This window comes from Equus quagga, chromosome 3, assembly GCF_021613505.1.
Source record: "Equus quagga isolate Etosha38 chromosome 3, UCLA_HA_Equagga_1.0, whole genome shotgun sequence".
NCBI lineage: Eukaryota > Metazoa > Chordata > Mammalia > Perissodactyla > Equidae > Equus > Equus quagga.
Window position 1 is genome coordinate 19,566,709 of NC_060269.1, and position 12,181 is coordinate 19,578,889.

The following is a 12,181-nucleotide window of genomic DNA, read 5'->3' on the forward strand; positions in this document are numbered from 1 at the left end:
TGCCTCAGCGTGGTCTGATGAGCAGTGCCATGTCCGCGCCCAGGATTCGAACCAACGAAACACTGGGCCGCCTGCAGCGGAGCACGCGAACTTAACCACTCGGCCACGGGGCCAGCTCCAGTAGCTAATCTTTAATTGATCCTAGATTGCAGTGGGGAACAGCTATATCAGGACAATAGCGAAATTTGGATCTGGGCTTTATTAGATGATAGTATTATATTTAATATTAAAATGCCTAAGTATGATAATTATATTGTGATTGTGTAGGAGGACGCCCTTACCCTTAGGAGATATATGCTGAAGTACTTAGCGATGAAGCGTTAAAATGTATGCAAATAATTCCCAAGTAGTTCAGCCAAAAATATTTTTAAGTCCATAGACAGAGAAGGTGAGAATGGAAGGAGAGGGGCATAAGACAGGGGAGGAGGGAGGGAGGAAGCATATGTGGCAAAATGTTAACAATTGGTGAAACTGGGTGAGGAAAATACAAGTAATTATTGTACCATTCTTGCAACTTTTCTGTAGGTTTGAAATTTTTAAAATAAGAAGTTGCAAGTTTAAAAAAAAGAGGTTTTAGAAATTTAAAATGACAGGAGCAAGGGTGTAAGTACTCTTCTAACGACTGACTTCTGTGACCTTGATCTGTTGCCACAGCTCTATGCATTCGTTTATCAGCAAGCACATAATTGTGTGCGTAGTTCACCATCCCTTCTCCTGGCTTGATCAGGGAGCTTGGGTCTACTTTGCAGTTGACTAGGATTGATTGCATTAAGCCCTGGGCGGTAACTGGTTTCCTGAAGCTTCGGAGGAAGCCGTCTCTTTTTCTAGTTCAGCCTGCAGAACATTTGTCTTGAACTCTTACCTGTCAAGTACTCCTTAGGCTTAAGAAAGGGGGAAAGGCTTCTCAGAGGAGGTGATACTTGAGTGAAATGTTTTAACTTTTGTTTCCTTGTTACTCAAAAGTGATACTCATATATATTGGGGGAAAATTAGGAATTAGACTGGCAAAATTTTAAAAAAGTATTTGTGAGTCTTCTATTCTCAGAACCCAGAAGTAACCATCTATGTCAATATTTAAAAGTGGAGGACAGATGTGATCAGATTTGCATTTTAGAAATATATCACTCTAGATGGGATTGGAGCTTGGGGAACCAAGTGGTCAGCTTTACGGTAACCTTAGAAGAGGGGTGATAAAGGCCTGAACAATGGCATTGGCTGTGGATGTGGAGGAGAAGGAGCAGGTTAGAATTAAGGTGTGCAGGAAGCGAAGAGGACAGTACTTACTGCAGGAGAGAGAGGAGTCCAAGATGGCATCTTGAAGAATTATTATTCATCTTGAACAATTCAGTGAGATTGCCCAAAAGAGAAGAGGACCAAGGAGAGAGAATTTGCTGAGCCAAGCATACTCAGTTCCTTCAGAATTTCGACTAAGGAATATTCAAAGCATCTGCCAGCCGAAGGAGAAAGGATCAGACCTGCAGAGTAGAAAAGATGCAAGCGAGACAGAGCAGACCGTGAGGCAGAGGTGAGAGACTGGTCAGCCTCTGGAGCTGCTTCAGATTCTGACAGCCTCCCGGCGTCCCACTGTGTGAAGAGGATGGCGTGGTAATGATGGGGGAGGGAGAGAATTTGTTTGGGTGGCAGAGGCTGAAAAGACATTGTTTGTTAAATGGGATGAAGTGAAAATAGAAGTAGAGAGAGGGAATAATTAAAGCAACAAGAGGGGACGGCTGGGTGGCACAGTGGTTAAGTGCACACGTTCCACTTCAGCAGCCTAGAGTTCGCCAGTTTGGATCCCTGGTGCGGACATGGCACCGCTTGGCAAGCCATGCTGTGGTAGGCATCCCACATATAAAGTAGAGGAAGATGGGCATGGATGTTAGCTCAGGGCCAGTCTTCCTCAGCAAAAAAGAGGAGAATTGGCAGCAGATGTTAGCTCAGGGCTAATCTTTCTCAAAAAAAAGAAAAGCAACAAGATTTTGGAAGTGACTAGTTAATAGCATGCGTGTCCTCGGACCTGAGGAAAAGCATATTATCTTCTGAACTGGGAGGAAGGAGGAAAAGATGAGCAAATTGCACAAATAAGAAAATGTTTCCAGGAAGACAGGAGGTGAGAGATGATGAACGTGTCACAGGTTAATATCCATGGAGGAAAAATAAAAACCCCTTTTTATAAAAAGCTGTATGTAACCTATCTTATCTTAGATGTTTCTTGATAAAATTTTTTTCCTATAAAACATGTAATATCCTTAATATTTGCTTATGTCAACCCCTATTTTAAAAATAGCACTCAATTCTTAATTTGGTTATCTGTCTCACCCTTTATCATTTTATCAAGATAACCATATCTTCTGATATTTGTAGCTACTTAACATGTAAGCTTTTCAAAGTTCCTGTTAAAATGTAATTATCTTTGCATTATGGAGCCAACTTTACTTAATTTAGAAGAATGGCGGCTAAAATAGTTCTCTAAAGAATTTTAATGGATGGTTCTGTGGTGTGTGTATTGGTTTGAGTTTTTGTCATGGTGACGGGAGAAGGTCCTTGCACCACAGAAAGAAGTGCTGTTGCTTGCCAAGTATAACGTTAAAGTTCGTATGTCGTTTTTCACTAAGCATAGCAAACCAGTCTTAAATTTTAGGTTGTTGTTGCCTAAAGTAAAATTAGTGAATTTTTATTTTAAGTCTACCCACTCATTTCCTTTTGTCATTTTTGGTGGGTCACACCCTATCTTTTGACTTCTCCACCCCCAAGAATCTCAGCTGGAGAAGACGCCCTCCCTGTTCTGGGGCACGTTTCTTTCTCTGAGGACCCATCTTTCTCCTTGTTCACCGCTGGTGTGCACAGCTCCCACAGACACTCCAGCAGACCCAGCCTGTCTCTGTGACATCTGCTCCCTCTGATGTCACTCATCTTGTGCTCCCCACAATCAGATTTATCCCCCTCCACTCCCTTATATACCTAGCTCCTCCCCAAAGCGAGGTGCTGGGGACAGTCTCCAAAGCTCCCATCTGTCCTGTCACAAAGTCTGCGCTCCAGATTTCCCCAAACTCTGAGGATTTCTCACATTTCTGAGGAACACCACCAAAGGCTCCCATATATTTTCTTTTAGACACTCCTAAATCCTCGTTCCCAGATAAAAGAACCCCCTGACCACCAAGCCACTCACTTCATCAAATCCTTGTTCAAGGATCTATGTATTTATGCTCATGTTTATGTTTATGTGTACATATGTTGAGCATTACCCATTAGAATAGATGCCACCCTCAGAACGTAGTCTTTCAAGCCATATAATGCTTACATGTTGCTTGTTTGGGTCAAAACCTCACACCAAATACTCTTTTTCACATCCTTCTAAGATCATTTCTAAAACAGTGTCTCTTCAGCTCTTCTTCACTTTAATCTTACATTAATTTCGTTGGATAACTCTTGATTGTTCCCATATAGGAGCTCTAATTTTTTATATTTTTATTTAGTTTGCTTAATATGTCCTCCCCACGTATACTAATGTTATACTCAGCCTTTTTTGATACAGTGTTCTAATACCAAGGGCCCATTTTCAACATCAGGTTTATAGAAAACATAAAAAATTTAGTAAAGGTTGAACTTTTCCATTTGGAACGATATTAAATTTTTTGTAAAGAAACATGATCATCAGGCCTCAGAAAAATTTCATGGGGGACTTCTCCCCTTCTACTCTCTCTACAGATTACTGCCAGTTGTGACCTAGTTCATCTTTACTTTGAACATATACGTATTGATGAATTTAGACCTTACGTCTCTTCTCTTCTACTTGTCAGTAAAATAAAATAAAATCTGAGGCTTATTTCAGAAAAGATGTTTATTTAACTTAATTCACTATATGTGGACAAAGATAGCTTAGTGGTCCTGAAATACCACAGACATCTACAGATAAGCAAAATTGAAAAAAAGCCATAAATAGTCACTCCTTGTCAACAAAAAAGAAGCTATCTAGATATCTTTCTTTTGGAAGATTTTATTCATCAGGACAGATTATTTTACAGTATAATACTAACAACACTTGGATAGGTTGGTGGGATTATGAATGAATTTTTTAAAATAATATGCTTAACATTTTTATTAAAAATATAAAACTATATAAATATTTATTTAAAGCTCTTTTTTTTTTCCCTTTTTCTCCCCAAAGCCCCCCAGTACATAGTTGTATATTCTTAGTTGTGGGTTCTTCTAGTTGTGGCATGTGGGACGCCACCTCAGCATGGCTTGATGAGCAGTGCCATGTCCGCGCCCAGGATTCCAACTGACGAAACACTGGGCCGCCTGCAGCGGAGCGCGGGAACTTAACCACTCGGCCACGGGGCCAGCCCTGTAAAGCTCATTTTTAAAAAGTGACTGTAATGAGTTAATATTTATCACATATTTAAAGTTGGCCTTGAAAATGGTACCTTTTGTTATATATTATTAAAAATAGGGATTATTACTGTATTGATAATAATTTTAAAATATTTCCCCCAAATGCAACTTAACTGCATACAAACAACTTTATCTGCTTTTAAATATTGACTAGACGTCTTCTTTTTCCTCAGCTTTATTGAGGTATGATTTACAAATAGAAATTGTATATATTTAGGTTGTACAATGTGATTTTTTTTTTAAAGTGTAAAACGTGATGATTTAATATACATATATTGACCAAACTTCTTTTTATTTATTTACTTACTTATTTTGCTGAGGAAGATTTGCCCTGGGCTAACAACCACTGCCACTCTTCCTCTTTTTGTATGTGAGTTACCACCACAGCATGGCCACTGACAGACACGTGGTGTAGGTCTGTATCTGGAAACCAAACCCAGGCTGCCAAAGCAGAACGTGCTGAACTTAACCATTAGGCCACTGCGGCTGGCCCCAAACTTCTTTATTCTTGATCAAGCATGAATTTATTTTTTGGCTTTTAAAATTTAATCTAGTTTTAAAAGAGACATTGAACTTTAGTGTTCAAATTTAAAATTTTGTGGATTACTATGGTTAGAATGTCCCATTTTACTCATCTGTATTCTGATAAGATTTTAAACATTAGGAATACTTTGTGCCCATATATCTTATGATGATGTCCTTGCTACACAAAATTACTGTATTTAGTGAAAGCTTCTTTTAGTCAAGATACGCCCTGGTGCTTCTTGGAAATGAGCAAGTTGTCTTTGGCCAACTGGCGTCTAGACACATCTCCTTTTTCAAGGAAAGGTAATTGAGGAGTGGAAGCTACCTCTCAATAACTGGAAGATGGCCACGCTCTGGACTCTTACCAATCTTGTTTGACATTGGGCCACGGAATTAAAACTATCTTGATGATAATCTTCCTAGGGCCATGGTCCAAGATATGGCACGTTGATAATTTTTTGTTCTCCTTACCCTTTATTTTAAAGGACCACAAATAATGTCTAAAATAAGAATATTTGAATATCGGCTCACTTGAAAGGAGAGCTAACTCTGTTTGTATGAGGTCGCTTTTAATCCTGAATCTCTTTTTACTTTCCCCAGATGAGTCCGTGCTATCAGTGTTCATAGTGTAATGTAACTCTCTGTTACACAACAGATCATACTAATTTTTGTTTTCTGTGGCATGTCTTGGTTTTGTTGTCAATACTTAGAATACAGTGATTAAGTTTAAATAAATGAATTTTTGTATAGAGAACTATACATTCTTACTCAATAAATATCTATAATAATATGGCCCAGCCATTGGGCTATAAGCAGGAGGAACAAACATAAATAGAATACACAGTCCCTGCCATCAAGGAATCCACACTCTAGGATGGTTTTATGCACTGTGTATACCTGAGTGTACATGAGTGTGTGTACAGATCCTTCTTTGTGAAAACTGTAGCTGATTTTCCATTGTTGAAAATCAACACGTTGTTTTAATTTTTAAAGGTAAAACTGACATTTGAAAATGCACATGCTGTGAAAAAGGAAACAACTGAACCCAGACAGAAAAAGGCACCGTCCAACACAAGTGATTTAGTGAAACTTCTGTGGGGAGAAGAGGTGGAAGGTATCCAGCAGAATATTCTAAACACTCCTCATATCGTTATGTACCTCACACTACAGCTCGACTCGGAAACATCAAAGGAAGAGGTGAGTGTCTTCTCAAAGTGCAAAGGAAAAAGTAAGGACCTTTTTTATAGTCTTCCAAATGAATAAGTGCTTTTTCTCAGTCATTCTGTATCTTTATGGTGTGGGTATGTTTTGTACACAGCAATCTTCTAATTGACAAGTTTGTTGAGTTTACTTATAGAGATTACTGAAATATTTGAAGTTTTTCTGCCATCTTTTTAAAAATTTCTGTTTGAACTGCTTTTTCCATAATATTTTTCTTAACCTATTTTTGGGTGCTTGTATCATTGTTATTCAAAAACAGTATATACTCTTTTTATTTTTTTAGTGATTACTCTTAAAATTTTACCATGATATTTGTCTTAACAGAGTCTAACATTAAGCACTATCTTAACCCCTTTTCAGAATAATCCAAGGCCTGTAGTGCACCCTAAGTCCACTTATCCCTTTCACCTCCATGCTCTTGTCATCAATATTTTCGTGCTATCATTTTTTTTTTAGTTCCACAAATTGGGCATAAGTATACTACTAGTACTGCTACTGATAATTATGACTTTATACATTATAAAATGTATAAATTATGTATTATGAAATGCATATTTTATACACTATATTTCGTGCATATATTTCCTTCTTTAAATTTACATATATGCTTGACATTTTCTCTACTCACTATTCTTTCTTGCATCTCAGACTGTCCTTATTTGATTATTTTTCTTCTTCCTAAAACATGTATTTTAGCTATTTTTTTTTAGTGCAAGTCTATTGGTGATAAATTCTTCTTGTTGTTATTTATCTGATGATGTCTTTTTCACCTTTTCTTGAAAGAGCTTTAATTCGACATTATATTAGTTAGAATAGGCCAATCGCTGTAACAGACAACCCCAAATCTCAGTGGCTTAACATAATAACAGTTTATTTCTCATTTTAATGTAGTATTTGTTCATGTGGCTCAGGGATTGGAGCCCTTCGTCTGGCGGTTCCGTTATTCCCAAGGGCTTCCGAGCCCCCTGTTGGATCTTCACATCTAGTTCGCTAATGAGAGAAGAGAGAAAGCATGCATATCACAAAGGACATTTCAGAGGCCTGTCTTAAAAGTAGGACCATCACTCTGCCCAGGTTCCAGGTACCTAGAACTAGTTATATGGTCTCTCCCGATGCAAGGAGGTGTAAAATGTCTCCCTGTGTGGCCAAGAAGAAGAGGAAGTCAACACATGGTATTGCTAATGCCACTTAGGTAGAAAGTTATTTTCTCGTATCTGTTTGAAGAAAGTATTTCTTTGTCTTCTGACTTCCGTTATTGCTGTTAAGAAGTCTGCTGTCAGTCATCCTTTGTAAGGAATCTGTCTTTTATTTTCTTTCTTCAGTTTCTTGCTTCTGCTATGTCCAGACTTGTTTTTTAACCTCTCCATTGTGTTTTCTATTTAAACAGTCATATTTTTACTTTTAGAAGTTCCTGAAAAGTTTTTAACTGATCTGTGTTCTATTCCTACACTCTAATCTGCCGTGCTGTTCCTGGTAGTCTCTTGTTGCTTGCTTGTCTTAGTGATTCTATGTATTTCTCTAAGCTTTTCATACATAGCTCTTCTCTATTCTGTGTCTGCCCAGTCCACTATCTCTAAGTCCTGAGGGGACTCTGATTGGTGGTGGCTTGCCTTCTCATATCCTTGGGGATCATTGACTAAACTTACTGCTTGATTTTGTCTTTGGGAGCCCTGTGGTTCTCAAGTGGGAATGCCCTTCTCCAGAGAGAATTTACTTCTGTTCTGCCACTGACCTAGGACACCTCAGACTTACTCAAGGGTCTGGGTTTAGCACAACGGTCCTAGGCTCAGCTTACCTGCCTAGCCACCAGCCCAATGCTCAGTGTCCTGATTAAAGCTATTGTAGGCGTCAGCCCTCAGGACAACCCTGCCTCCGTCCCTCTCACCACTCCCAGCCGAGGCCCCGGCTTGCTCTGCTGTGGTGGAGAAGGCGGTTGGAAGGGTATCGAGAGGATGTCCCTGGAAACCCTTCTACTTCTTACATATTCAGCAGTTCAACAACAGGTCTCTTTTGGCCTGGATATAGTTGTTTTACACCACAAGTGTCTCTCAAAGCATCTAGATTTCCCTAATGCTTCGAGCAGAAGTGAGATCTATAAAGTTTTTACCTAATTTACATTTCTTTGCTTTTGAAATCTTTGCAGCCTATATTCTCAATGCCAGAGCCATTTTCTCCAAGGAATCTATTTCCTTGTGTTGCTTCTTCATATATCCAAATTTAGTCAATAATTGAAATGGAAAAAGGATTTACTTACACATATTTTGGTAATTTTCTGTGTTTTGAAAAATACATAGATACCTAAAGTTAATAATTGTAGTTTCTTGCATGTGTTACTAGTCCTTTATATCTTTAAAACAAATGAGAAGTGTAACCATTTATTATGTAAAACACACAACAAATTTCTGGGATGGTGGCACCCTGAATCTTTCTAGGTCGTCTTGGAGTAGGATACTGCTGAGGCCTTTTGTCATCCTTGGCTTTCTTTCCCTGGGAAAGTGTATAGATGTTTCTTGAATGAACAGGTTTCTGTCTGTTGACAGCCCTGTAATTAACATTGTAATTAGGAGAGGCTTTTTATTCTTATTGAACAGAGTGGAAGCTGCTGCATGTGTATGCTGCTGACAAGTGCTTTAAAATACAGCTAATTAAATTGGTTAGGAACGGTAGAGCTTGCCAGGTCTTTAATAGTGAGCCTCTCTGGGCTGGTTGCTGTAGCGGTTGGAATAGAAACTTTCCCAAATGACCTTTGTTACTGGTGTGACTTATTTTTACAATAGAATGTCATAGGGTCATTTCATTTTCATGTGAGTTACGTGTTTAATAAAAGCTTGTCTTCTTCAAGTTACAAGATTTGGAAATTTCGAAAAACAAGTCAAAGTATATGGTTATTTGTTTAAAGTGGTGTTTGGTATTTGTCTAAATACAATAAGCTTATTTACTAGTCAAGGTTTAATTTATTAAGTAAACGTAACAGAAGACCTTAACTGGTGTTTGATTTAATTTCTAGAGATAAAATGTTTTGTAACTGTTTTTACTCTAGAAATATTGCAAGAAAATTTGAGTTGTTAAAGTGTATTTGGCCAACATATTCCATAGCAATTTGCATATATTGAATGTGTTAATAAGTATAAAAAAAGGTGTATCCAGTTTATCATTATTTCTATTTAATATTAAAAGTTGCCAAGACATGGACTTCAAGTCACATAATTATTTCTTGTAAAGAGAGACCAAAGCAAGGTGTAGAACACTCTTTAGAGAGAGAACGAAGGAAAAGATGTGATATTTTAAGAGTTTGGGCTTTTAATAGTGTCTATATTAATATTTATGGATATTGTCATTACACAGCATAACTAGCAGCTGCTCTGAATTCTCCGTGGTTTCTATCTAGAAATTTTTATTTTGCCTTGTGAGAAAAATACCATGTTGCTTTAAGTAACAGCAAAATAATGAGGTACAGAATGATTGATCCCTTTGTATAAAAGTTCCAGCACAATGCACATCCTGATTTTGAAATTTATTTTCTTTTGTAAAACTTATTTGTTTCCTGGGAACATGCACTTCTTGAAAATAGAAAAATATTAAGCATTTTTTGAGTTATCTTGTAGATCTAGTATTTTCCATAATTTCAAAGGTGCCCTGTTAAAGTTTGAATTCACATTAATCTGTGGTGGGCAAACCCTTTCAAATTTAAGACAGATAAACTTTTATAATATCAAAGTACTCCTTTCTTCCTATCTACACTACTTTAATTTTGTATTTTCACTTTGTGAGTTTAATTGCAGTTTTTTCTTGGGTTTAAGTAAAGATTTCATGATTTCACCAAAGATGATGACGATTATCTTTTAAAAGTCAAGTAATGAAAGTAAGTAAATTTAAAGACTCCTAAGAGTTACATGTGGTGTCTGTGTAGATATGTAAACACAGGAGATAAAATCTGAATAATGAAATATAATAAAATAGTATTAGATTTATTATAAAGGAAATTAAAGTTTAAAACATTATTCGAAATTAATTATAATTATTCCAACTAATCAATGAGTGTCCTATTCACTGTATATTTTGGTATCATGACTAATTTTGACAGTCTCTAACTTATTTTCAGATGTGGTATTTTAAATACCAGGCAATGTGTTAAAATTCCAGGCATACTTCTCTCCTTGTGTTTGAATAAAACTCCCACTGAAGCTGAAAGGATTCATTGTTTTGTTCTTCACTTACTACAAAGTCTGAACTTTCCATGACAAAAATAATGATTGGAAAATTTGGAGAGTTTGATCATTTCTATTTCTTTTCATTTAACAGCAGGAAATTCTTTATCATTATCCAGTATCTGATGCATCTCAGAAACTTAAAAGTGTGAGAGGGATATTTCTCACACTCTGTGACATGTTGGAAAATGTAACTGGGACACAAGTTACTAGGTAATAATTTATTTTTATTTATCTTTAATTCTGTTTCTTTCCAGTTCTTTACCTTGGTTCTGACAAACAAAATACTAATACATGTATCTATTATACAAATATTTTTGTATCTATAATGTCAATATCTATATAGCAGATATGATGTCTGCAGACATTTTGTTTCTCACCTAAGTTATTTCTACCAGTCATCTATTTAAAGTGTAGGTTTACATCTCCATGTTTTGGCACACTTTAATTAACCAAGTTAGACTAAAGACCTATGCTTTAGAATTTCTTCTTGAGGATTATGTCTCTTAAGCATGGCATTACAGTGAGTCTGTGTTTTGTCATGTTTTAATCTTGATTATTAACTTGCTAGGCGGTACCTTCATGATGGTAAGAATGACAGAATGCTGAATTTTTCATATAGTTCAAAATATTCTGTTCTTACAACAATGATAGAAAAATACCAAATATACGTATACTCTAGGAAGAGTATTCAGACTATAGTGTTGTTGGTGCAAGTTCACTCAGTGATGGATAAGCAAGACTGATGTCAAATAATTTTTTTTAAATAAAATACGTCATATAGTCAATTGTAGAGCCATATATCCCATTCCACATTGATGTATCAAGCCCTGACTTGTGTTGGGTTTTTTTGTAGTTGTTTTTTTGCTGTGGATGATTGGGCCTGAGCTAACACGTGTTGCTTGTCCTCATCTTTTTTTTCTCCCCAAAACCCCAGTATCTAGTTGTATATCCTAGTTTTAAGTTCTTCTAGCTCTTCCATGTGGGATGCCACCACAGCATGGCTTGGCGAATAGTGCACAGGTCTGCACCCAGGATCTGAACCGGCAAATACCAGGCCACCAAAGCAGAGGGGGCGCAAGCTTAACCACTATGCCACTGGGCCGGCACCCAAGCCCTGACTTTGAAATGCCATAGTTCACTTACGGGAGGAGGGGGCTCAAAGCTTTTGAATTTTGTTTTTTGGGGTTTTTGTTGTTTTTTATGTAAAATAAGTCTAGGGGTTATAAACCATTTTTCTTCCTTAATATTACAACAATTTTAGACTTTACAAAAACAGTTTATCTCAAATTTTAAGAGATTTTAAAATATTAAGTTGTATTTTCTAAGACTTTAACTTTTCCCATCTTCTGTTAAAAATGACACCTCAGTGGTTTTAAGATTTTATTTTTTTTTCCTTTTTCTCCCCAAAGCCCCCCAGTACCTAGTTGTGTACTCTTCATTGTGGGTCCTTCTAGTTATGGCATGTGGGATGCTGCCTCAGCGTGGTTTGAAGAGCAGTGCCATGTCCGTGCCCAGGATTCGAACCAACGAAACACTGGGCCGCCTGCAGCGGAGCGCAGGAACTTAACCACTTGGCCACGGGGCCGGCCCTGACACCTCTGTGGTTTTAAAAGATAGAACCTGCAGGACAACAGGAAGAAGAATTTCCTTGTTTTTCTAAATGAAAGTCATGTTTAACTCTGGGACTTTTAATCTAGTCTGTGTAGAAGACATTAGTTCGTTTTAAGACACTAGTAACTTAGGCTCCATTCAGTGTATAAATTTGCATTCAGAAAAGCATGTTGTAGGCCTCATTTTTTTGAACAACTTTATTGAGATATAGTTCATAT

General features: G+C 37.2%; 1 protein-coding gene across 4 annotated transcripts in view; it reads left to right on the forward strand.

Moving 5' to 3' along the window:
* The window catches only part of INTU (inturned planar cell polarity protein), a 71,311-nt gene that overhangs the window by 25,250 nt on the left and 33,880 nt on the right, over positions 1 to 12,181 (forward strand). For all 4 annotated transcript variants that reach the window (XM_046657522.1, XM_046657523.1, XM_046657524.1 and 1 more), the window contains exons 4-5: positions 5,914 to 6,117; positions 10,444 to 10,562. In XM_046657522.1, coding sequence (XP_046513478.1) covers positions 5,914 to 6,117; positions 10,444 to 10,562 — 323 coding nt within the window. The remainder of the gene's footprint in view (positions 1 to 5,913; positions 6,118 to 10,443; positions 10,563 to 12,181) is intronic.